Genomic DNA, 25,727 nt, shown 5'->3' on the forward strand with positions numbered 1-25,727 from the left:
TAGATCACAGATATAACAGATAAGGATGGGTGAAAATATGCATGGGAATAACCTTAAAACATCCAAGGAAGAAGCCACAGAACAAGAAAAGCAGTAGGAAAAGGTTGGTCTTTTGGGGGTTGCTTTTTGGTTGATTTGTTGTCATTACACCACACAAGATGGTGCAACCTGATCTAGTGGGAGGTGTCCCTGCCCATCACAGGGGGGTTGGAACTCGATGATCTTTAAGGTTCCTTCCAACCCAAACCATTCTATGATTCTACAATTAAAAAAAAAAAAAAAAGAAAAAAAAAGAAAAAAAAAAAGCCCAAGCTCACCATGAAATGGGAATTAGTATTTATTTCCTGACTGTCACTTATTTACTTACAGTAGACTTTGATATCATGTGTTGAAAAAAATGTACCACACACAGACATTGCAAATAAACTCCTGTTTTCTAACTGGAAATCACAATTTTTAATGCTAAGGCTACTATTCATCCTTTTGACCATTCCTGACTGTTCCATACCGCCCATTATCACTTGCCTGTACCCCGCTGTTCTTTCACAACTCTATTAATGACTGTGGAGTAAGGGTTATCTTTCCCACTGTGCCTGTACAACACCCCGTACAGTGGTGATATACTGAGTGTGGCTGGGATGGTGCTGCCTTCAGAGCAGCTGGTATGGCGCTGTGCTTTGCATTTGTGGTTAAAACAGTATTGATAACACACCAACCTTTTGGCTGCTGCCGAACAGTGCCTGCACAGCTTGCTTTCTCTCTTCTCCCTCCCCTCACCCCAAAGCAGGTAGGCTTGCAAGTGGGCAAGACGCTGCGATGGGACACAGTCAGGAGAGCTGGCTCCACCTGACCAAAGGGATATTCCAGACCATATGATGTTGTGTTCAGTGATAAAAGCTGAAGAAAAGGAGGTATAAGGGGAAACATTTGAGATTATGGTGTTTGTCTTCGCAAGCAACTATTACACATGCTGACGTCCTGCTTTCCAGGAAGTAGCTAAACATCTGCCTGCTGATGGGGAGTAGTAAATGAATTCCTCTTTTTGCTTTCCTTGCATGTGCAGCTTTTGCTTTTCTTATCAAACTGTTGTTATCACGATCCATAGGTCTTTTCACCTTCCTTCTATTTTCTCCCCATCCTGCAGGAGAGGGAAGAGAGTGAGAAGGTGGGTGGGTGTTTGGCTGCTGGCTGGCCACCCACGGCAGCTGGCCTACTCCTTGCTTGGGATATCTAGCTGCTGCAGTAGTACAAAGAATGATATAAAAAAAATCTTCATTACAGAAAGGAACTGAATGTGTTTTTTTGCAAATCCCAAGATCATATCCTGAACAGAAGACTGAAACTGCTGTCTTACTGTGTACCTCTTAACTATGGCTAATAATTTTATTTTTCTATATAGAAATAAGATGTGAAATGCCAGCTAAATTGCAGGGAGTAAAGATAATGTTGATAAGAAGCAAAATTGCCTCAAGGTGCCCAGTTCTAGTATCTCAAAGATTTACCATAATACTGTGACACACAGTCATGTATAATACACCCAGCAACGCATTATCTTTTCATTGAATTATTTTGCCATGCAATGTACAACCATTTTCCTGCTTTTCTGAGAATATTTTCTTTTCTTTCTTGACTGTGCTCCCCTCTGCTACACTCTCCCATAAGAAGTTGTACTACGACTTTTTGCCTCCAGTGTTTTCTTTCCTTTTTTCCTGCTCTTTACTCCCCTTTCTTCTTCTTTCCCTACATTAGTTTCCATATTTCTTCTCCTTTAGATCTCTCATTTTCTCCCATCCAAATTTCCCTCTATACTGCGAACCATAAGTCCTTTTAATGTTTCCTTGGTATCTTCCCCAGTCCCTTGCCTCAGGACATGCATTGCAATTAGCTAACTAAAAATTAGCACCATTCAGGGGAAAAAGGTCAGGGATTCAGCATGGTACTACACCTGTACAAAGATGGTAGGCAGCAGCTCTGGGTTACTAGTTTCCAGCTGGTAGCTGGCAATACCTGATAGTGCTTTTCCTTTCCATCCTTCTCTGACAATTTAACCCTCTAGAAGACAGAAACAGCTTCCCCCCCCTCCCCCCCCCCCCCGATACTGTAAAACAGCATTGAGAGGAAAGCTTCTCTGTTGCGCCTGCTGGAGCACTGATGAACCTTTGTACTGCTTTAATGTCCCTCCTCCAGAATCTGAAAAGAGGAGGACCCTGAGAAGTATTCATGAAATTGATATAAACCGGTTGATTTCCAATCTCTCAAAACTTACCCAAGTTCTAGTGCAAGCAATAGTACAGAAACTCTGTCTACAGATCTGGAGCAAGGGACAGCACTGACTCATATCCAGTTTTATCACAGCCTTTTTTAAAAAGAAAACACAATATAATAAGAGCTAAATGCTTTTTGTATTTGAAAAAAAAAAAAAGTCAAAGTTTCCAGCTTGTGACACCAGCCAAGATAGTAAGTGGAATTTTCCATCCCTAAGAGAGCCAATCAGGATAACCATATCCTGGAGAAATGTCACTGACTGCAGCTGTGCATTTCCGAATGTTACACCTCAACACAGTGAAGCAACGCCCATATATTATTAAGTACATATTTCTGGACAGAATAAAACTTTTTTTTTTTAACAGCTTCCCAAAACAGAAAGATGAGCAAAGTGCAGGCCAAGGTTACAATTGTAGTTCACGCAAAACTGGTTCAGCTAATTTAAGCAACAATGTGGACTGCTGCTGTAATTGAGATTTCCTTCTTCCAGGGCGGTGTTGGAAATGTGAGCTCTAACAGACAAACCCCTACTAGAAAAAGATAAAAAAACCAGTCCATTTAAAACGTCACTAATGACAGATGAAATCAGCTGCCTTCGAGTGCATGGTTCTGTGAAGCAGTCAGTCTTCTGTTGCACAATAATCTCTCAGCCCCTGCGTCTGGGCAGATTTCCTTCTTGTCTGGCTGCTTTGCTAAAATAAGGAGGCTGCCTGGCCCCTGCTAAGTGACTTCTCTTGTGCACCGCCATCCACAGGCTATTTATTGAAGATAAAAATGGTGGGAGGGTGAGAATATGCGAAATAATCTTATTCAAACCCTCTACAACTCAGATAAAAGGACAATCCCCAGTACAAGCAAGTGGTATTCTTTATCTCATAATAAGAAGTTATCTATCTGCCCCGGCACAGGCCTCAGTGGTAGAAAGGATGCGGGGTAATCATAGAACCAGCATATGAATGACATTATTAAAGAGCCCTTGTTACAGGATGTTAGCCATGATCATTAAAAAGGCAATTCTTTGTAATGACTAGCTACAATTAAGTCCTGCCTACTACTGATCACAGCGTATGCAATACTTAGTCCCACCACTGCCAGTTCAACTAGCTCCCCCCGTCTTGATCCCCACAGCTGCCTGTATCACCACTGCACCACACTGAAAGACACCACACAGTCCTGTACTTTACTAACTGAAAGCTGAGGACTTTACAGTTATATGGCAAAGAGGGGAGATTTAGATTAGATACTAGAAAAAAATTCTTTACTGTGAGGGTGGTGAGACACTGGAACAGGTTGCCCAGAGAAGCTGTGCCTGCCCCATCCCTGGAGGTGTTCAAGGCCAGGCTGGATGGGGCTTTGAGCAACCTGCTCTAGTGGGAGGTGTCCCTGCCCATGGCAGGGGGGTTGGAACTAGATGATCTTTAAGGTGCCTTCCAACTCTAACCATTCTATGATTCTATGAATATGCTATATTTGCATCAAGCAGTGAATTAATTTACAAAAACAAACACACCACAATACAAATTTGTTACCTACCATAACTTCATAATTTTGTTTCTTCTCTCTCCAATCCATATTAACAGATTTATTTAAAAAATAAATTTAAATTTAAAACATTTCAACTGTGAAAGCATTGTTAGTAAGTTTTTCCAATCAACATAGAAGTTGTGCACACAGCACTCAAAATACTGCAGCCATGTAAGTGACAATTGAGTAACATTGCACAAGTGCCATATTCAAGTCACAACCAATTCCCAAAACACATAAAACTCATTGCAAAACAGTATTAATGGCACAGCTGATTTTTAGCATGTCTGCAAAGGATAGGAAAAGAATTTTAAATACAGCAAATGCCCTAGCAGGGTTTTAAGTCTGGGAAACACAGCTGCTTTCCCTCTAACTCTGAAAGAGGTGCTTATGTCTTTCTACATACCTGCAATGACTAAAGGTACTACTCTGGACAAAGCCAGGAGACCCCTATACTTTGTGAGCACATAGCTTGTCCATCTATTAACAAGGAATTCTCTGTGCAGGCAACAGCCCCAATGTAACAGGTAGCCTGCCACCCACTCCAGGGGTCTCTCCTGTCTCAAATCAAGTCATAATGCCCAAATCATAGATGAACCTGCTGCTTCAGGTAAGAGCAGGGACACATCCTCTGTAATTGGTTTTCTCTGCAGATACACAGATACAATCCCAGGCTCCACCTGCACTTTCTGACCCCCTCCCAGGTAAGGTGCTGGTTGTAAAGCTTGTTGAAAACCTGTGTCCAACACCACTAAGTCAGTTGTCCATTTAGAAAAATACTACGATTGCTGCAAAAAGCATGCATGCATGTAGAAGACCATCTATCTTGCCTGGTAGGAAGAATCCCTGTATCACAACTCACAGGAAGCAAAAAACATTGTAAGAGACTTGAATTTCCAGATAAACTAAAAGTGGAGGATCTGGTGATAGCAACCAAAAATGTAGGGATTAATATAGCCAAATCTCTGCAGACTCAGAAATTGCACAGCAAGCTGTGATTGTTACTTCTCTCCTCTGCAAGGCAAGCACTTCCAACATCTAGATCCTCCTGGAGAGCCATGTTAACTGTTCTCTCAGCCTGGTAAACCCAAGAGTCAGACAGAATGGCAGAAGAAGACAGCCCACAGTGTGGGCAGGTTTGTGTAAACAGAAAAAGAATGTTTCAAGCACACAAGGTGCTTCTGAGACAAGATACAGAAAAGGACAGTGAAGAGAACTGTAGGCCAACAAAAGTGGGTTTTGTAGACCCTAAAAATTAAGAGGTTTGAGCTGTCTTAAGGAATGGCAGAAAAGAGGCTCTCGATGGCAGAAAGGAATCCAGCAATGATGAATAGGAATATACATGCTCATGGAGGTACAAAGACACTTAAGGTGTTCGTTGGAGAACTTTGTCCTTTGAGGCTGTTGCTGCAAAAGCAGCAGAGTTCACCAACCCTGTGTCTGGAGAGTGAGCCCTCCTTGGGGGCAGAAGATTGTCCACCACACCTGCCATACTTCCTTTTAGCTGGCTGGGAAGAAGAGGTCCTTGTAGGCACAAGGCACCTCTGAAACTACTACTATGAACCATTCTCAGCATACATTGTTTCGGTTGTTTGTACTGTTTGCCCTTTAAATAGTCAATGAAGTCTCTCATTGTCAGTAACATACAATACAGAAAGAGCTTAATCCTTACTTGTGAGCTATAGAGCTCTTGTACCTAAAGTTCATGGCTGTCTAAAAATGGATTTACCATCCATGCATGGCAATACCACCTACAGAGAAGGAGCCCACGTTGGCTGACCAGCCAAGCCTGGCTTAGACTGGCTGGCTGCTTGAAGCCCAGGGTAGACAGTGTTTATTATTAACAAACACCCACAAACTCTGCACAGCAAGCTGCAAAGTTTTCCCCTTGACCTGGATATCCAATGCACATCTAAGAGCATACAGCTACTTAAAAGTCAAATAGGAACATATAACACAAAACCAGTACCTCATGGCAACTATCAAGCTAGTAACCTATCAAACTAAATGCACAAAAAATAAAAAGCGTATGCCATCTCATCTTCCTGAACGTTGTTACTGAGATAAGGAATACCTTGCCAACCGCTCAGTGAAGTCTCAGAGCCTATGCCTGCTAAGCCTCAGCAAGCAATCTGTTCATCACTCGCCCTTACAGATGCTGCTCACAACACAACCCGTTCTCATTGTCTGAGGCATTTATTGCTTGACTGATTCAAATCTTCAGTTAACACGTGCCGTATCTCTCCCTGCCCCAGAGAACACCACACTGACATCTGGCAGTTGCACAGACAGCAGTTAAAAAGTTCATATCTGTCATCTCCAGCAAAGGCTTTGTTAGCCATGGCAACAGAGCCTTCAGCAAGTTCTCCTCGAATAAGAGGAGAACTTGTTTACATCACTGAAGTCCACGTTGTTAGCTGTGCTGGCACATCATAATTTTTATCAGGAAAAAATGGGTGAGAGTTCCCGAAAATGCTAACATCATGACAATTTCCAGACCAACCGGCATCAACACAGCCTGGCGCCTGGATAAGACTGGGCCATAGAAAAGGTTGTTCTTTTGTGTGCTAAGTGCAAACACTTGACGCTTGGCCAAGTGCCAGAGAAGTGAAGGGCGATGAATGAGGGGGAAAAATGAGAAGAGATGAGATTCCCCAGTGGCACTGTCGCAGCTGACAACCTTCAGTGACCGCCTGGAGACTGGCAGGCCTCTCAAACATGCTGGGACAGCACTCCCGGGTCTACTAGGAAGCTTCACTCAAGCGATCTACAAAAGGCTCAATTAGCCAGCAGGTGACAAGCAGCAACTGGGGACCGTGTTTTTCCCAAACAGATGAGAGAGCTTTTGAAGTGGCCTTCCCAGAGAATGATTACAGACTTGCAGGAAAGTATGTTAAGTCTTTCTGCAGCTGGTCCTGGTCATCTCAGGTTAACAGGATACTTCTCTTGCAGCAGCCAGTACTTGTTTCTTGAACTCACTGATAGCATTTAAAAAAAAAAAAAAAAAAAAAGACAAACCACCAAAAACATTCTAAGAAAATTCCCCCTTGAAGCAGCTTCTCAATCTTGTCACCAAGGCATTTCCATTTTCCTTGAGGGAAGCTGTGAGCAGGCGAGGAAGCCACAAGCACTGCAGCTGCTGCTACTCCTGCAAGAATGGCAAACAAATTTGCTTTGGCTTTGAAAGCTGCAGTCACTTAGCTTTGACCAGTGAGACATACATGTACTCGCCATTACATTCACCAAATTACCAGCATCGCAGCGTAGGGAGTTGTTTCAGCTGCGATGATCCCTTAAGAATCCGAGTTACGCAAAAAAGAGGAAGCTCACAGGTGGGTGAAAGGAAATCACAGCAATTTTAGAGTTTGATCTCTGTGTACAGAAAGTAACAATTTCTGGCTGCTGTATACTTTACATCTCACCACAAAATAGGAGGACAAGGCCACAGCGCACGTGATCCGACAAAGCGCAAAGGAGACAACTCAGCCACAGTACCAAGTGAACACCTCAGAAGGGCTCCCCAGGGAGGGGAGCGGAGAAAACACTTACTCATAGTAAGCAAACACCGTCTGGCTTTGGGGGACGATACTCCATTACCCTGGTAATGCCGAGCAGGTTCCTAAGAGAGCCTCACGGTCAGGTATACTGCCCTCACTGAGGTACAGCCACGGCTTTTACTGGATCATGGTGAGACACAACAGATTGTTCCGTCATCTACAGCCCTGGAACCCAGTGAAGGATGCTTGGCAAGATGCTCTTTATCATTTGTAGGCTCCGAGCTGATGGAGGCCACACTTGGAAAGAACTGATCCCCTGGTTTCTGTTTCTCTGAGGCAGAAGAGGAGGATGTTCAAAAGGACACCGTCTCCAAAGAGAGGGAATACACCGCACTTGCATGTCTTACAGGAAAGTCACAGAGCAGTAAGAATCCACGCTTTTCACCACATCTTATTATCCACGGACACCATATACACCTGATTAAGATTTTTAAATGGCATTTGCAAATCTAACTTCCTGTAAAACAAACGTGTCAGGAAACCACTGCCAATACTTTACTCTGCTCTTTCAAGCATACTAAACACATCTCAGGTGATGTGGTAAATTTCTAGGCTTCGTTTCCTTCTTTTTGTTTTTGGTTTTTTTTTTTGTTTGTTTGGGGTTTTTTTTGTTTGTTTGTTTCAGAAAGTGTATTTGCTAGCCCTTGTTCAATCACCTCTATACAAAGAACACTACATGCACTCAGGTTGCTAATGAATGTATTGCAACAAATCCTAATGGATGGGTCAAATGAGCAATGAAAGGTAGCTCCAACTTTGTGCTTTTAGGAGGCCTTTTTTAGGATACAAATAAAACATTAACTGACATATTCAGAACAGAGATTCCCCGGTGTTTAACAATGACTATAATTCTCTTTTTAAAACATGTACTGGAGTTGATTTTTTTAGACTTCTAGAGTAGTTTCAACATCAGAAAAATTACCAGTTCTTTTTTGCTGAAAGAGATAGAAAATAAAACAGATGGCACAAAACCTTCCCCTGCCCAAGAGTAAAAAAAGGCCTACATTCTCAGCTTGTGGTTTGAAGCATGTGGAACCACTTCAGCCTTATGTAGTTCCTGCCCTTGCATGCCAGACACTTGCTCTTGCTGACAGCAGTCTCTATGGCTGCACTGTTCGCTAAAAACTCTTACAGAATAAAGGAAACCGAAGGAGAGCTGAAGTAAAACTACATCAGTTCCCTGGTTTTGTTTATTGCATAACCTTGTGAACAGCTGCATCACTGCAGCTGAGAACGGCTGCGTGGAGGTGAGGCGGAAAGGGAAAATTCCTTAAACTGGTGTTGCTTGTGAAGTTTTGTCTCATCAAATAAAACCATCTCAGCCTACCACCAAGCACTCCTTGTTAACATACAGAGAAGACACTGTTCGCTCCCAGCTCTTACGCAAATACCTGGGCAGAAATTGTAAAAATGCCGCCCAGGGCAGAGGCATGGAAAAAATACAACTGGCCGAGCCAGCCTGTTTCAGTGATCTCAGAGTGGAAATAACAGGACTTCCCAGACCTATTGGTTTTAATTACTAGGCTTGGACATTCCTCGCTCAAGTGCTCCTGCTTACTTTGGAACCACCTAAGACTTAGATAATTTTCTTCCCTCTTTGCTCAGCATGCCAAGCAAGGTCCTCTTACTGCAGCTTCTAGCAGAACAACAAACATAATTAGCAGCTACAACACATAGCTCTGACCTCGGCCTGAAAAGAAAAACTTTGCTGCTTAAAACTATGTCCCATTTCTTATTGCTTATTGCTTAGCCAGTAGTTTATCACGTAGCTGCCGACTGAAGACACCTGCACATTGTTGGGGTGGTTTTCCTCAATTACTGTTTTCTTTGCAAACATAAAATGCCTCCTGCATGCCTTAAAATAAGTATAATGTGTCATGACATCACTGATAGCTATTACGGCATTATTTTTCATGTTTTCTGTTGTCAGCTGGATCAAAAGTCAAGCAGAACATAGAACTGCTTGAATCTAAGCTTTGTAGGTTAGCATCCGGCATTTTTTACCAAACTTGTTACTTCTGGCCATTATTTTCCTTTGGAAGAACTATAGACAGGGTGATAGTAGGGGAAAGCTGAAAGTGCAGCCTATACAGGACCCAGAGACAGGCTTACAATTTCAGCATCTCTGCATATCACCAGAATCCCTCTCTTCTGACTGAAAAGGATTATTACCATACAGGCAAAATCATACGTCACTGGCAAGCTGCTCCAAAGAATTACATGTTTTATTTCAATCACCTCCATGGACAGAAAGACATTTCAGGCTCAAAATCAAGTTAGAAGATTGAGTAGCTCTCAAATCAACCCAAGCATCATTTGCTTTTGTGAATTTCCTTTTCCTGTATCAATGGTTTTGATGAGGAATTGTTTTCTTCCGCTAACAGATTTTGCTTTCTTTTCATGTTTTAACTTCTTCTGAATTTAGCTCCCCAGTAAATTTGTGTAATATCATCCAACACATTCAGAAATTGATCTTGGCTCCAGCAACCTCCCTACCAGCATCTTCTAGCTTTCAGTGCTAGATGTATTAGTATTCTCTTGAATACTATTATTCAACTGTATGTTACTATATGAATAATCCAGAGAGGTTTCAGCACAATTCAAAGTTACTCAGAATTACAGACTGTCTTGTTGGCCATTCATATATCAAATATGTAGTTGTTTTTGTCAAGACACACTTTGGAAATTAAACAGATACTCAGCAGAAAAGCTGTAACTATTGCCTTAGCATTTTTAGCAAGTTAAAGTGATGTTGTTAAGTCAACTTTTAGTGAGTTTATCCTTTTTTACCTTGCAATTGTTTGCAAATATTTTCCTCATCCTTGAGAAGATAACTTTGATTTTCTTCTTTTCTGTCTGATGAAATTGTTTTTTCTTGGTTCAGATTGAGCTGAAAGAATCAGCACTGTTTTTAGCTTAAAACACCCTGTATACCGAGGCTGCGCTGATTGTGCCAGAACTATTGTCCACTTAGTAACAACAGCATTATTGTGGGAACAATCGCCTTCAGTCTGAACTGTGGTCAAAGTTAGCTTGGCCCAGCCTGAAGGAGAGGAAAGAGAAGTGAAAAAGACCATGGGCCACCTCTGCACTGCTCAGAGTACAGAAAAAAGGAACATTCCAGGAACAGTTTGAGAAGCCTTAGAGACAGACACCAGCATGTGCTGTGCCGTGATGGCTCTCCTACATGTGAGCTCTCAACACTTCTTTTCTCTCTTCAGCCTATATTGGTCACACTCTTGGGAATCTCTTCATCAGAGACTTTGGACAGGTGATACAGTCACAGTCATTCCTACCAGCCAACTGCCTAAGATGGTGGAATAACTATTTAGGCTCCACTTCCAACATGGGCTGTGCTGAAAGCAGGACCTAGTCCCATACAGCATCTGAGGCATCCTCTAGACTTCAGTTGTAAAAATATAAAAGGCACAAAAGGGCTCCACAAGAAATTCAGTGGAATCAGACTTGCTTCAATCTATGAACGCTGCCACTTGAGCCACCTTCGTGACAATACGGATGCAAAATCATACTGCTGTCTCTACCGCAGGCATAGGATGCCTCAAGAGGCTTCCAAGAACCCACCTCCTGAGAACTTGCCAAGCTAAGTAACATGGGTTCCTAGAAAAAGTCTTGCAATAGAACAAGCCGGCAGTAGCATGGAGACAGAACGTGCTTCAAACAAATCAGCACAGTTACTGTTGCATACTGAAGATTGCCACATGAGGCTAAAATTGGCTAAAATTCAAGTCATTGGTAGAAGTGTATTGTACACAGTGATACACAGCCACTGACACACGTACTTAGCACACTGTTGCTATAGAACCAAGGTGGCCACAATCGGATTCTGCACGTGTCCCTGTGAATACGAGAGATCTTGGCAAAACTGCAAACAGAAAAACAAAAGGAAAAAGAAAAGACAAAGCAATAGCTCTATTAACCGCCATCAAGTTAAACCAGCTGAAGTGGGTTAGATGCTGAAGATACTTCATAACTCCCTTTTAAAATCAGTGTCAATTCAGATTGGATTTTGAAAATGGAGCCTTTGCTAACATTACTCACACATGAAAAGCAGCTTTCAAACTGTCTTACTGCCAGGTAAAATACACAAGTCACAGAAGGCTGTTCTCTCCTCCATTTTTTTTTCCAAAGTATTTACAGACCATTCCCTAAGCATTAGAAATCAAGGAACTCAGTGTATGAAATGCATTATCTTTTCAAAGCTATAATCATTCTGCAAGGTTAAAGAAATTCTCTGGCAAAAAATGGGAAGGAATTTGTGTAGGCTTACAGGTAAGAAACACTTTTTTCACTTCCTAATTTAATTCAATGCTAGACACCACAGCACCCAGAATTTGAAGAGAAAGCACTGGTAACATTTAGACACTAGCAACAATTCAGTAATCATCAGACTGCTGCACAATCTCTTAATCTTGTCCAAGATTGCTGAGTTTTAGTCCTCGTGTTATGATCTTTCTTACAGAAGAACAGCTGTAACATTATCTTCTATTTCCTTCATATAATTTCCATAGCATATTGTTGGCATCTATTAGAATTATTTCATGCACATATACATACCGTCAATTATTTTTTTTTCCAGCTTGCAACCACTGCAAGCAGACCTTAACATTACAGTAAGTGATGAAATGTTTCTTTCTTGTTCTCTCTCATATCCTTTACTTCTAGGTAAAAGGGATTGAGGAAGAAAGAGAAAACAGAAACTGTCATGTTCACTCTTCATAACCACAACCAGTCAGAGGCCCTGTACACAATTTAGTGCAATACGTGTCTAACCGAAAAGACCTGACCTTTGTCTTCTGCCAGCATAATGGTTCTCCATCTTAGTAACACCACAGTCCCACCAGCCACATTAACACTAATGCAGGAATGTTTATAAATTTAGCATAAAGAATCCTTTTCAAAGAAGGATATCACAAACACTTACTTCTTCCTAGGAGAAACGAGTGCTAATACAAATGGATCCCTGGAAATACTGTCTGAGAAGAGATAAAGGAAAGCTGTGAAAATACTTATCTCTGTATTTTATTGGGGGCAGAAATCAACCTAGAACTAACCTGTCCTTGTTATTTCTACACACTGGAGCACAAATGTCTAGTTTTCTTAGGGAATTATTTGAGAAGATGACACCATCATGATACCATATTAAAAGAAGTTCATTTGCCCAAAGTTCCTTGGATACCTGAGGTAACTTTTACTGATGTTATTTACAGGTGAGTAAGAAAGCAGAAAAATGTAAGAACATGAATCTGAAAGAAATTCATTTACATTATTTTAACTTCTGTTAAAGTCACCGCAGAAAACCACTAGCTTAAATTCTGATGAAATTGATATTGAATAGCATTGATAAAATACTATTTTATGTTAAGTCTGTGAAGGATCACATAAAATTACATAGATTTACATACATTACACAAAAATATGTAAAGCATGTAAAGTATGCAAAGTATGCACACACACTTCACATATGCACCAAAACTGAAATTTCAGCACAAATGCCTGTGCTAGTTGTAAGAGTCACACATCATAGCTGTAGCGTGGATGGAGAGCAGGATGGAGAGCAGAGAGGACTAGGTATTTCTAGTCCATAAAAGGAACAGTTCTTTCTGCAGTGGTGAACTCTGCCCAGCCACATTGAATTATGTCTCTTGCTATTGAGGCTCATTTCTAAAGGCAGCTGATGGCTCTTAACGAACTGGAAGAAATTGGGTGCCTTTTAAATAGAAACTTTAGGATCTGATATTACTCCACTGTAACCTAGAACAAAACGATTCCTAACCTCTAACGTCAATTTAGAACTCTGCGGATGCTAATAAATTACACAGGTTAAAAAAAAGAAGAGTAGATAAATAAAGGTGGGGGGAAGGAGGGGGAAGCCATTGGGAGCTATCAGAAATGAAAGCAACAACTCCAGCACAAAAAGTTGTCAAGGTACAGGTTTTTGCAGGATGAGACTGTACATGAGAAGTTATCGCTACATGTTGTCTTCCATTCTCATTACTAGCCATCCGTCATTATTCACACCCATTACTGGAAGTAAGACGACAAATTATGTGCCACAGAAATGAGAAAGAGCTTATCCATCTATCAAACCTCTCCGCATCTAGATGGAGCAAAATTTCCTGCACTGAGTCAAGTTAAGGCATCAGCTGAAATCCTGGCAGTGCTCCGCTACCGAAGTCTTTTGCTGCTTCTCAGCCATACATCTCCCAGACCCCTCCCGGGGTCACTGGGGCGCTGCCTGGGGGTCTGCGGCAGACAAGGCACCAAGCCAGCTGGACTAGTGGTCGCGGCCGTGGTGCCCACCCTTACCAGCCCACTGGCACTTGGCCTCGCTTTCTCCCAAAAACTTACCCGCGCTAAAGAAGGAGGTGTTCCACTGGAGAACAGTGTGCCTTTGCATCAGGGTTTTGCCATTACTACTAATTGCAAAAAGCTGTTAATAATAAATAATTACCATTAGCTACCATGATGAAGATGCCACTAGGCAGTACCTTGAGCAAGCGGCATTCCTCTTGGGCTCAGGTGCGTCTGTCTGAAGAAAAGGGCGCACGGCGGCCTTCGGGAAGCGTGAAGGCGGCCTCCGAGGGGCCTCGACGCCTGGTTTTGCCAGAGGAACCGGGGCCGGGCTCCTTCCCCTCGGGCTGCGAGACCCGAGGAGCAAAATCGGCCCAACTCCGCAGTGAGCCGCCACCCCCCGACGACGCTCTCCAGAGCCGTCCCCAGAAGAAACACCCGGCGGGGGTGAACGCGACGCCCGCGCGGGCCGAGGGCCCCAACGGTCCCAACGGTAGCCCCCCGCCCCGCTCGCCCCTTACCATCTGGGCCACCTTCAGCATGCCGGCGCAGGAGCGGAAATAGGCGCCGTCCATGAGCTCGGCGTCCGATCCCGCTGAGGAGGAGGCGGCGGCGGCGGCCGGTGGGCCCGCGGGACCCCCGCTGCTCACCCCGGTGCGGATCACTCGCGCCCCGTGAGACATGGTTCTCCTCCCGCTCTTCCTCAGCCGCCACCCGGCCCGGGACAGGGGTACGGGACGGGACGGGGCGGGACGGGGCGGCGAGGGGCGGGCGGCGGCGCCCCGGGGCTGCCAGGGGCCGGGCGGAGCGCGGCGGCGCCTCCCCACCCGCCCTCCGCTCCGCTCCGCTCCCCTCCCCGGCTGGGAGGGAGAAGCCGCGGGGGTTTCCCGCTGAGGAGACGCCGCCGCCGCGCTGGGAGAAGCCGGGAGAGGGATCCCTCGCCGCAGGTTGGGGGGTGCGGGAGGGGAGCACCCCCGCAGCGGTCAGTAGCTGTACTCGAAGGGTTAAAGACCCCCCCTCGGCCTGTCAAAGTTTCCCGGCGATGCTCCTGGAGGGGAGAACTGCTGCGGGGCTCGGCGGCGGAGGTACGGCTGCAAGACGGCGTCTTCCCCCGCAACTTTTATTCTCACCACCCCCACCCCCCCCCCAAAAAAAAAAACCAACCCAAACCTTCTGATTTATGACCTCGTAAAAGATAAAACATTTGCATTACATGGGCAGCGACAGGCAAAACTGTAATGTCTGTCCAAATGTCTCAACCTCATCGTTTGAATTAAATGACGCAGAGATACTAACAAAACTCAGCAAAGGAAGCTATATATTTCCTCAAGTTTAAAAATAACTTGTTTTGCTTTCTGACAAGTGAGGTAACAGCAAGTCTCCAAGCTGGGCAGATGCCACTTTTCATACTCATTAGAGGAATAGCCCCCATTTTCTGCAGTTAGGATGCACATTCTGTTCACATTTAGTATTTAATAGCTCCTTCAGCAACTTAAATTGTCTTAGGAGGGAAGACAGGTGAGGTCAGACGATCTCCAACAGAAATACGGGGCCAGCATCAGTAATTTACACGAGCAAGACAGGCTTTGCCAGTTGGAGGAAATGGGCTGTAATAGACTAAGCAGTACATAGTTTTGGCCTTCTGGTAAGCCAGCTAGTAGTTGCAATAAAAAAAATACTACCTTTCCCACCAACTTTTATCTCGTGTGGTTAGACATCAGAGCTACAACACTGCCAATCTACACAACAGCACAATGCTAGCTGCTGAAAATGAGGGTTTGGTTTGGTGGTTGGGGTTTTTTTCAGCTGCTTCCCCCCCCTACTCCTTACAGTTCGAGTTGAGAAGCAAGCACGTTTCTAGGTTTCTTGCAAGCCCTGTAGAGGAAGGTTCTACTAACTTCTGTACTTCCTATTAAGAAATACATTTTTTTTACCCACTGATTCAGCTTCTTCAGCTTGTAACTTCTTTTGAAAACATGTAGATGAATGGGGCCCTGCTGATCTGAGTTCAGCCCAGTGAAATAGAAATACCTTTAAATTAATACGAGTAACAGTCATATTTTTTACTCAGAAATACAGGCATTTTCTGTAAACCCCTGGCACAAAGTCAATCTAAAGCACCTCTGAATTTGAAGTTTTTATTACAGTTCTCATGCTATTTATTTCAACTTAGGTGCAGCCTGTACTTAAGTGCAGACAAGAGGTACTGACAACTCCTAAATAAATTAAATTTTATGCCCGTAAATTGACATAAAGTATCCTTACATATGTGGGTGAGCTGGATTTTTCATTGAGACTGTTTGTCTGAAGCAAGTTATTTATAACGTCAAATACCTTCATTTTGCAAGTTGATTAGCATTTTTTTATTCTTCCAAATATCTGTATTAAGAATTTCACTAATGATTTCATCACTTACCAGTTTGTTCTTTTAATCTTAGGAACTCTAATCAATGCTTGCAGACACAAATCTTGCTTTAATTGTTGTGTGATAAACCAGTTAGCTTATCTTCTTTATCAGTATTAGAATATACAAAAGCCTAAGTCCCAGTTTGCAAGCCAGTATTTAAGACTAATGCAGATCACCTTTTGGGGGCTTGTGCCTTTCTTCAGGCCTGAAATAGGAGAAGCAAACTTCAGAAGTAATTCTAAGCTTGCCTGATTCCTCCAATTTTACCTAGATATTCAGAACACTTGAAAAAACAGACAGTTGGTATCTGGGGAACAGATGAGAAATGAGACAGATGAGAAAAAGCATAGAAAGTAAGATAATTATCTTTACAAAGGGAAAGAGCAAGGCACAGAAGGTTGGAGGAAAAAAAGGCAAGGCCAAGCATAAAGTAAGTTTCTACTTAATTCTGAATTTATAAAACCACATACTAAGAATTCAACTCACAGATTTGCCTTTGGAAGACATCCCACACATCTTCCCTTGAGGATCAGCACTGAAGACTCGGAGAGGTGGCAGATATTTTGCCAGAATCATTCCTTATCTGGTAACAGTGTGGTTTTGTCCTTCATTAAGGGGTTTATTCTGACATGCAACAGTTTCCGTGATGGTTTTTGGTAAACTGGATGAAACGTATTACTCCCTTGTAGCTTTACTCCCTCTTATTACCTCTAGTCACAAATGTTATCTGGGTTATGATTTTAGACCAGACCATTGCAGTTACCACAAAATCATGAAACATTTGTGCAAACATAGTCACGTTCTTTGCACTTAAGATAGGTACAACAAATGTCATTTAAGAAGGAATTTCTATTACTACTGAAGTATTTTTACTGATGAGAAATCACTGACGAGATTTTAATTCTGGCTGTATTTCTAGTTACATTTTATCAGTTGACATTTGGGTGGTTTTTATGCCTTTGATTTTTTTCCAGCAATGGAAAAGAGCATACGGGATTTTAATGACACATTTTATCTGTGTAGATAAAATGCATAGTTGGTAGCCCTTCTTTCTTCTCACAACTGGATAATTTTAGCAAGCAGCAGACAGCCTGACCTTTGTTGTGCAGACCAGATGCAATTTGCAGACAAATATAGTTTTTTTTAAATAGTATCTTGGCTTGCCTTACACTGAAATCCTGTGACTCTGACAGATAATCAAGAATAAAACAATGTGATCAAGAACAGAATTAGCTGACTGCTGATAAATATTCTTTGCTGCAAGGCACGCACGTAAGTAAGCGCACACCATTTAGTTACAGGGAGAAATAAACAAGTTTTTTGAAGCAGTAAGATTTTCTCTACTATCACATATAATCTTCCAGCTAAGTTTTTGAAGACTGGAAGAGAGTCCAAATCTTCTTAATCCAGTAATAAAAGATTTAGCAGAAGTTTTAAATGAGGAAAACTTTAAATAATATCACAAAATAATCACAACCTTTCACTCTCCACATAATTCCTGGAAAAAAAAAAATCCATAGGTAATTTGTATTTGAAAGTAATTTTCAAAGGTATCTGTTTTGAAATTCATCTTCTGTCATACTTCTGCTTGACTCAAAGATATTTAAATATGAGCTTCAAATTAAAAACTTCATTTGTTAAACTAACAACTCGCAGATTATGTCAGTGGACAGGGAAGGAGAGAGGAAATTCTTTGTTTCTAGCACTGGCGTCTTGACAATTCTTCTATGGATTTAATCTTTATATCATTTAATAGGATTTAGAAGCCTAGGTTTTAATTAGGACAGATTAATGGTCTAACGTGAAAAGAGAAAAACACAGTCCCCTCAGAAACAAAATGTATTACCTTTAGTAGGTGTTTGTGATATTCTCAGTAGGTTAAGCACTGAGCATTAAGGGGCTGTTGTCTAGACTTTTGCCTTGGAGCCTGCTGGATTTGAGAAACCTGTTAAGACAATGTGTTTCATGCTCAACGTTCCTTCAGACCTACAGGAACAGGTTCCAAAAGCAGTCTCATGACTGTGAGAAGCTGATAGAATATGCAAACTGACAGGATCATCAGAATTCTTAGCAGCATATATTGTACTCTGAAAAAGAAATTTAAAAAGCAACTTTCTACTCCTGGCTTACAAAACATGCACAGTTGGATCAATTATTTATTTATTATTAAAGTTTTGGGTGTTGGATTCTTTTCTGCACAATGTCACTTTTTATACATAATGAGACAGTATCAATCTTAGTTTTGATTTGCAGCATTCAGTATCAGAAGTATACCTGTAACATTTAAAAAGTTCCATTTACAAACTTGGCACATTAAGTAAGATTTATTAAAGGTTTAGTAATAATATCTATACGATGTCTAGAAAAATACCATGTTAATTTTAAAAGAAGCAGTATGAAATTTTATTATACAGTACAAAGTCGGTATTAGATGTCTCTAAAGATGACATTGTATTATAAATAAACATTTAAATCTCATCTTAAAATATATCGCATCCATTCTAACAGAAATGTTCAAAAAGCCTTCATCCCTCTTCCAAACTTTTATCAAAAGAGTATAATCCTCAAGATATTTTATACTACAGAATTCATTTTAACAAAATATTTACTGCAAAGTTCGTGATCGCCAAGATATAAAGCTAAAATAAGTATTTCCAGCATAGCAGGAGGTAACCATGAAGGCAAAGAACTGTAGAGAGAGGGGAGAAAAAAAAAATATATTAGGAAAAAATTACATACTTTTGAGAGCACTGTCATTTCTATTTAAAAAAAAATAGTTTCCTTTTTTGGAAAAAGGAAAAATAGCAGGTGAAAATGGCACCGTTTCACCTCCTTGTACTTGTGTGGCCACCACAGTCAACACTGTGTAAGTAAACTCAAATTATGCACAGAAATACAGGCCTAGAAGCAGATGAAACATGACGTATTTCAACCCATATCTCCACATTACACTGCTGTTAAGTATAATGGATCCATAAGTATGGATCTTATAATACGGACTCCCACCAGTCCTATACTTGCTGCTTTTAACATCAATTGCTGGTAAAGATAGCCCACGTGTGTCAGCTCAGCTAACACTGTGCGCTGCTCTGATGTTCCAGGAATGGCCTACGGCCCACCTGTACCTCAGCATGGCACACCCTGCATCAAAATAGGTTCGTTTACAGGGAAAACTCGTATTCAAATGCAGGCCCAGACATCTTCTCAAACCGCAGTACCAATGAGGTTACCAGTTCCAGAGATCCTCTACTGAGGAATAAAGGTATTCCTCAGTGCAAATAAGTGTCACAGCAATCACGTTGAGATATTACTACTTTGTCTGAAACTGATTACAGAATAAGACTTCTGTAGCAGGCTAGATTTATGTTTAAAGATTAAAACTACACAGTATCAGTGGTGTTGCTTCTGCAGTCCTTGCAGCATACGCGCACAGAAACCAAAGAACAGCTGTGAACTATTTCAGTTGTACTGATAAAGTCCAATTCAGTGCCAGTGGTTAAGTTCCTGTTAATCACTGCATGTTGTTCAAAATAGACAATGTTCAAAATGGTCTTACGATAAGACCAGAATATTTTCTGCTGGTAACTGAACCAAATAAAGCTTACACTGCAAATAGGATTAATATTACTTTTCTTGGAGATGAGCAGTGAAAGGACAAGAGGGAACAAACACAAGTTACAGGAAGGGAAATTTCAATTCCATATTAGGGGAAAAAAAATAAATAATCACAATGAGAGCAATCAAACGTGGCAGCAGAGGCCCAGAGGTGGTGTGGATAGCCATCCTTGGAAATACTCAAAACTCAAGCAGACAAGGCTTGATACGAGTTAGCCCCGCTTTAAGCAGGGAGAAGGTTCGTCACCTTCAGAGGTCTCTTCCAGCCTAAAAATATTTTAGGATTCTACCAATATTTCTTACTTATACACCATCATTGGCCTGGGTGAGCCCTTCAGCTCCGAGAGCAGGGCACTACTAAGCGCACGCACAGGCAGTAAAGCTAAACCTTCCAACAGAGGGCTCTTGGTGAGTCTTTTCTAATGTAAATTTAACCTGTGGCACCAAAAACTGTAGAGGATGTAAAATATTATTACAACAGAAAATTGTAGCATTCTTCTTTTCCAATAATTTTGTTTCTTAAGAAATAAAAGCTCCATCTAAAATCTTTTTAACAGAGCACTTGGGGGATACATGATTTGTAAATTCTCACAAACATCCATCCATGAAACCCTTAATGGTTTCAGAAAGCAAGAATCTACATTTAATAGTTTATCTAGGCAGTGCATTAGATAAGTGCTACTAGGAGGTATTAGAAGGGATTCCAAACATCCCATGAGACACTGACCATTCATGCATTTTGCATAAAACCTGAATCAGCATGCAAGCTTATCTAGCAGCAAGCAAGTTCCTGTCATCAGCAGTGGCCGAGTAACAGATCAATAGTTACAAACTGCCAAGGGGAGAAGACCCTGAACACCACTGAAGTGACAGGGACGTAGTTATCCAATTCCCAAGACAAAAACAGAAAATGCGTCCAAGTCTCTGTGTTTATGGCCGTACACAATAACCTTCAGAAAGAAGGCAGGATTTGTGAATAGTCCAGAGAGGACAACTGCAGAAGCATGAACAGTCAGTAAAGTAGCTGTAATTCGGAACTACAATTGAATTCGACTACTGTTGCCACAACATGCAAAAAGTTCTTTTACAACTCCCTTAACCTAGCTAGAGAATGCATTCACCTGCTCAGACAGTGACATGGCTCTAAAAAAAAAAAAAAAAAAAAAAAAAAAGGTGCTTTTCACCCACACCGACTGACTGCTTTGGACTTCCAAATCTAAGTGGTAAGACAGTAATATCAGACTAATTAATGATTTGCACCCACTTTAAACCACTGGTAAGTTACATGATTTTTCAGGCATTGCCCACCCAACGCAGAGGAGAGATTATCAAAAGCTGAGGCTGTAAGAGCAATATAACAATAAACAGCAATATCACTTCAGGACCTACTCAAAGGTCCTGTGTGTATGGCTCAGACCACAAAAAGCTGAATGCACCTAATCCACACGTGTGCAACATTAGCTGAGTTAATTTAAACTGCTTTTGAAGTTGTCCAAGTGGATTGAGGTGACTTGGCTCTCATCCAACCTGTTTTGTCCACTCTGATGTGCAGTCTATATCCTCTGCCAGAGAGCTAGTAATAAATGGGGGCAGAGGAGGGGAAAAGCAGTATGATCTTAAAAAAAATTATAGCCTTTTTTGATGTGACTGTCATCTCCTAGTGGAATTTCCAGTCACCTCCAAAAACCATGAACTGAATTACAGCTACCTATAGGTTTTGTGGGTCAGCTTCTGTATCAGTTCGCAGCTTTTCAAAATCCAGCACACATGCATTTCAACCTGCGCTTCCAGCCAGCCTTCTTTTGATATAACTTTATTGGACATAGGACCAATTTAAACAAAAAATGAACTCACTGAAGAAGCTGCCCAGCTGTTGTAATTGTGACTGTCCAGTTCTTTGGTAACTGAAGATGCATCTACAATGGCAGCAATGAGGTACAAAATGAAGGCACTTCCATTAAAACAAAGACCCTGTTGAAAAAACAAACAATGTGAGTAGTTAATATGCACGTTTTTGTCACCATTTTCTATTCCAACATTATAACACTCATCTGAAATATACTGTACACACGCAATGTGCACAAGAAATGTGATTCTATATGTGATAGCTGTGATAGCTATAATGTGATAGCTAAAGATTAGCTATCTTTACCTTCTTCCAAGTTTCTATCTTTAAGATCAAAATTTAACTGCCTATTTTAAAGATCCATAAACATTAAAGCACAATTTGGACAAACTCTCCATCACGCTGAATCCAGAAGTCTTAAAGCTCCTGTGCTGTGATTTTCCAAAAGTGATAATAAGGACACAGTTTGGTTATCACAATCAAAGTGTTATGCAGTAAGAATATGACACTACATGAGAAAAAAAAAAAAAAAGAAGAAACAAAATAAAACTGCAATTTGATTACATTTCTAACCTACACAAAGATACACTCTGGGAATCAATGACTCCTGGGTATATGAAGAATATAAAGCTTCCAAAACTTTTTTCTCCACTTTTGAAGGAGATAAAGAGGGTGTAACTTTTTCAGTCATATTCTTCCACCTTTCAGTACTCTCCCCTTCTGCCTGTTTTTGTGAGGAGAAAGAACTAGATAAAACCAAGAAAGAGAACAGTCTGAATGGACTATATGGGTCATCAAGACCCATCCACGGCAGATGCTGCATTTTCTCTTTCAAGGAGCAGAGTCAACGTCTCAGGGTACTTATGTTCATTACTAAGAAAGAAGCAAAGCAACTAACATTGATCTCACATAACACTACAGAGAAGAAACAAGAACAGTTTGGGTTTTGGATGTAAGAGAAGTCAGAGAAGATGAAAAATAAGATAAAATGTATGAGGGTTTGTTGGTTGGTTTTGTCATTGTGGTTTTTTAGTTTTCTTTTTCGTTTCATTTCGTTTTTGTTTTGTTTTTTTAAGCACTTTTAATACTTTGTCCTTTACTTATTCACTACTTGGTCATGGCTGCAGGAAGTTTATTCTTACTTTAAAAAAAACAAACTCACAAAAACTCCACATTGCTAATTGTCTAAAGCCATAAAAACATAAAAATATACTTTTAGTTCACGGGTGCCATGTTCAAGTGGAATACCCGTGACATGCTTTGCATCTAGTTACAAGTGGAGGAATTAGTAACTCAATTTAGACAAGGTCCTAACGTTGTCCATGATCTGCTCCCTTCAGCTTCTGGCCCCATGTTTTCACTCCAGAGTATCACAGAAATACCATAACCCTTAACTCCGTTGCCCCAGTTGTCTCTAAATGTTGCCATACTGGTGCAGCTCCAACTTGTTTATTTCTATGGTGTGACTTAATGGATGCTAGGAATATACAGCAATTATTCACTATTGACTTCACTAGTCACCAACTCTAGCAGCATCTAAAAAACAGAGCTGCAGCCGAAGAAGTTCAGAAGGCAGCAACAGCAGCTGTATCCACATTAGCAATTCCCTCAGTGCACCAAAGAGCAGATCAACAGCTTGAAGTAGTTGGTATGGAAGCTCCTCACATCCATCTCAAGTACATTTGGTTCCAGCTGAGTTTACTTCAGACTTGGTGGAGTCTGGCCCACTGCCACACGCTCCCATGACACATAGGGTTCAAAGTTTTCTGAAGGGAAACCATTCCCCAAACACAGGTTTTCTCAACTACAGGGAGCAGTTTCCCTCCAGGGAGCAGCATGCTGTGCTGTCATCTGTCTACACGTCAGTCTTGAGGTTACCACTGGCTTTATGAGAATTCCTATGCAAAAAAGCCTCCTTACAGTTTTCAGAGCAGGCTGAAGGGCAGGCACGTCCTCCTGTGGTTCCTAGGTCCTGGCAACTTCAGGGCATTTGGAAAAGAGCCACTTACCCACCTTTCTGCAGGGAACCGCGGGCAGTGCCTCAGCACTCAGATGGGAGTCCAAAGCCTGGCACTTGAGGTTTGATCCATACAGTTATAAATGAGCAAGGTTTATCTCATGTGTATCAGTTGAGCTAATAAAAGGTACTGTCTCCATCCACAGATCTCACCTCTCTTGTTTCTCCCGGGCGTTACAGTAATAGTATACGAAACTGTCCATTTTCAGATAAGATGCCAACAACTGGCAGGTTCAGGTGAACTTCTGTAAAGCACTGATTTTCAAACTCCAGATTTGATTGCCTATAGTATTTGTTGTTGTTATTTTTAGATTTCAAGTTCCAAAAAGGCTCAATTATCCTGGAAAGCTACAAATTCCTGCAATCTCTTGTCATGTAGAAAAGAAAAAAGCACATAATTTTTGAGAAGTGCTGCTCTGGGAAATAACACTGTTGGGGAAGATGGAATGCAATGCAAGCTGATTGGGCCTTTACTGCCAATATATTACTCAAACCAAATGGTTCATGCTAAATTACCATCTGCTTCTTAAATTCAAATTTACCAGATTTTAAAAGCTTCCATTGATTGTTTTAGCAAAGAACTTGCACTATTAAGGAGAGTCAGTTTTGAAGATTTGAATCCAAATCCTTTGGATTAATTTGCAGTAAAAGTAACTGCATCTTAAGCAATTTCATAATGTGCTTAACCTGCAAAAAGTAAAATTTATGACAGAGAAGTCCAGATGTCATTTTGGATAGTGCATACAATATGCACAGTTTGAGCCCTAAGGAGGCAGAGCAGTAACTTGCAAAGACTGAAATTCCGGATACTTCAGAGAATTGGGGGAAGGTGGGCATGAACTCTCTTACTCAAAGAGGTGTGTGTTATGCTGCCTTGAATGAAGACATTAACAACACCTCTCTGAAAAGAGACCAAACATTCCTCTTGGCCAGCCAGGAGTGGCGGAGGTCCAATTCAAAGTCTGTTCCCAACAGCTCTTTTAATACCTTAAGGCAAAACAAGCTGGAATGCAAGCATCATTTATTTATTTTGCATTTATTTTGTCTTCATATTACCCTTTACTACAAAAGGAGACTACCTTTCAGACCCACATTTATGTGATCTTATCTACAACATGTTTGCAATTCAGAGCAAGAAATACACTCAATCTGAAGTAGAAACAAATCAAATACTCCAGCTTGCTACCACATACATCAGGGGCAACTCATTTACGTGCAGCTGTTACCTGATAATAGTGTTAAACTGATGAAAGAAGGGTAATGACTAAAGCTGTATCCAAATGGATACAAAGATGCTTCCCCTTTGAATGTACTTTACTTACATCTAATGCAATGGGGGAAAAAAAAACCCCACACCTTTAAATGCACCCAGACACATTACTGCTGTAATTGAAATAATCCAATATTTCTATAGCAGTGTTATAGCCTTAATGGTAATTGCTGGTCATGAAACTTGAAAACAGAGAAGCTATCTGAACATTATCCCATTATCCTGGCTGTTCTTATTAGTAATTGCTATAGCTAGCTATTTATTACAGCAGCAAATGGGAAGATGAAGAGAGTATTGAATTTTAGTCACGTATACAATACAGCTGATAACAAGCTGTTTGCAACACAGAAGCCAAATATATTTTATTACAAAAACACCAGAATTCTATTCAGTAATCTTTAGCTACTTAAAAAAACCAAAAAAACAAACAAAAAAAAAAATCAAAAAAACCCCACCAAAAAAAACCCACCAAAACCCGAACAGTATCTCACTGTATCAGACAAATGCAAAGCTAACATTTATAATAATCGTTGGATGGGTCACAAATAGCCAGTTGGCTGAGATGACAATGACTTTTAGGATTTATTACCCCGAACACCAGCCTGTTATGAAAATAATGTAAAAATAGACTGTGTAGAGGTACAGCTAGCCAGGTTTGTTCAAACCACAAAAACGGGATCTGAATTTTAAGTGCCTGTGAAATTTTTCTGTAATTACATTAGCTGTTTATCTGATTTGCATTAAGTAAGGCAAAGGGTTACATTGTACATATTTTACATATATATAAAACACTAATTTTCAGCACCATTTTCACAGCAGGCAATACATGGATTGTCTGACTGTTGCTACCTCTGAACCACCTTCGCTTTTACTTTAGCAGAGGAATACTCATGTCCTTAAAAGCCAGGGTCCCA

The 25,727-nt window shown here is 41.2% G+C and overlaps 2 protein-coding genes across 5 annotated transcripts in view; both read right to left on the reverse strand.

The window, feature by feature from the left end:
• CMTM7 (CKLF like MARVEL transmembrane domain containing 7) overlaps positions 1-16,742 on the reverse strand; it is a 31,917-nt gene extending 15,175 nt beyond the window's left edge. Inside the window, exons 1-2 of one of the 3 annotated variants that reach the window (XM_074150182.1) lie at positions 16,552-16,606; positions 15,593-15,689 (exon numbers count right to left, since the gene is read on the reverse strand). Coding sequence is in view for 2 of the 3 variants with exons in the window: in XM_074150180.1 (XP_074006281.1) it covers positions 14,180-14,341 (162 nt within the window). In the remaining variant the exon portion in view is untranslated. Of the gene's footprint in view, positions 1-14,179; positions 14,379-15,592; positions 15,690-16,551 lie in introns of those variants that run through there. The other 2 variants (XM_074150181.1, XM_074150180.1) reach the window with 2 other exon arrangements.
• A 1,460-nt stretch (positions 16,743-18,202) lies between these two features.
• Positions 18,203-25,727, reverse strand: part of CMTM8 (CKLF like MARVEL transmembrane domain containing 8) — a 35,888-nt gene continuing 28,363 nt past the window's right edge. The window contains exons 3-4 of one of the 2 annotated variants that reach the window (XM_074150178.1): positions 21,535-21,651; positions 18,203-18,754 (exon numbers count right to left, since the gene is read on the reverse strand). In XM_074150178.1, coding sequence (XP_074006279.1) covers positions 18,671-18,754; positions 21,535-21,651 — 201 coding nt within the window. In that variant the 3' untranslated portion in view covers positions 18,203-18,670. The remainder of the gene's footprint in view (positions 18,755-21,534; positions 21,652-25,727) is intronic. The other variant, XM_074150179.1, reaches the window with a different exon arrangement.

Source organism: Numenius arquata, chromosome 7 (genome assembly GCF_964106895.1).
Source record: "Numenius arquata chromosome 7, bNumArq3.hap1.1, whole genome shotgun sequence".
NCBI lineage: Eukaryota > Metazoa > Chordata > Aves > Charadriiformes > Scolopacidae > Numenius > Numenius arquata.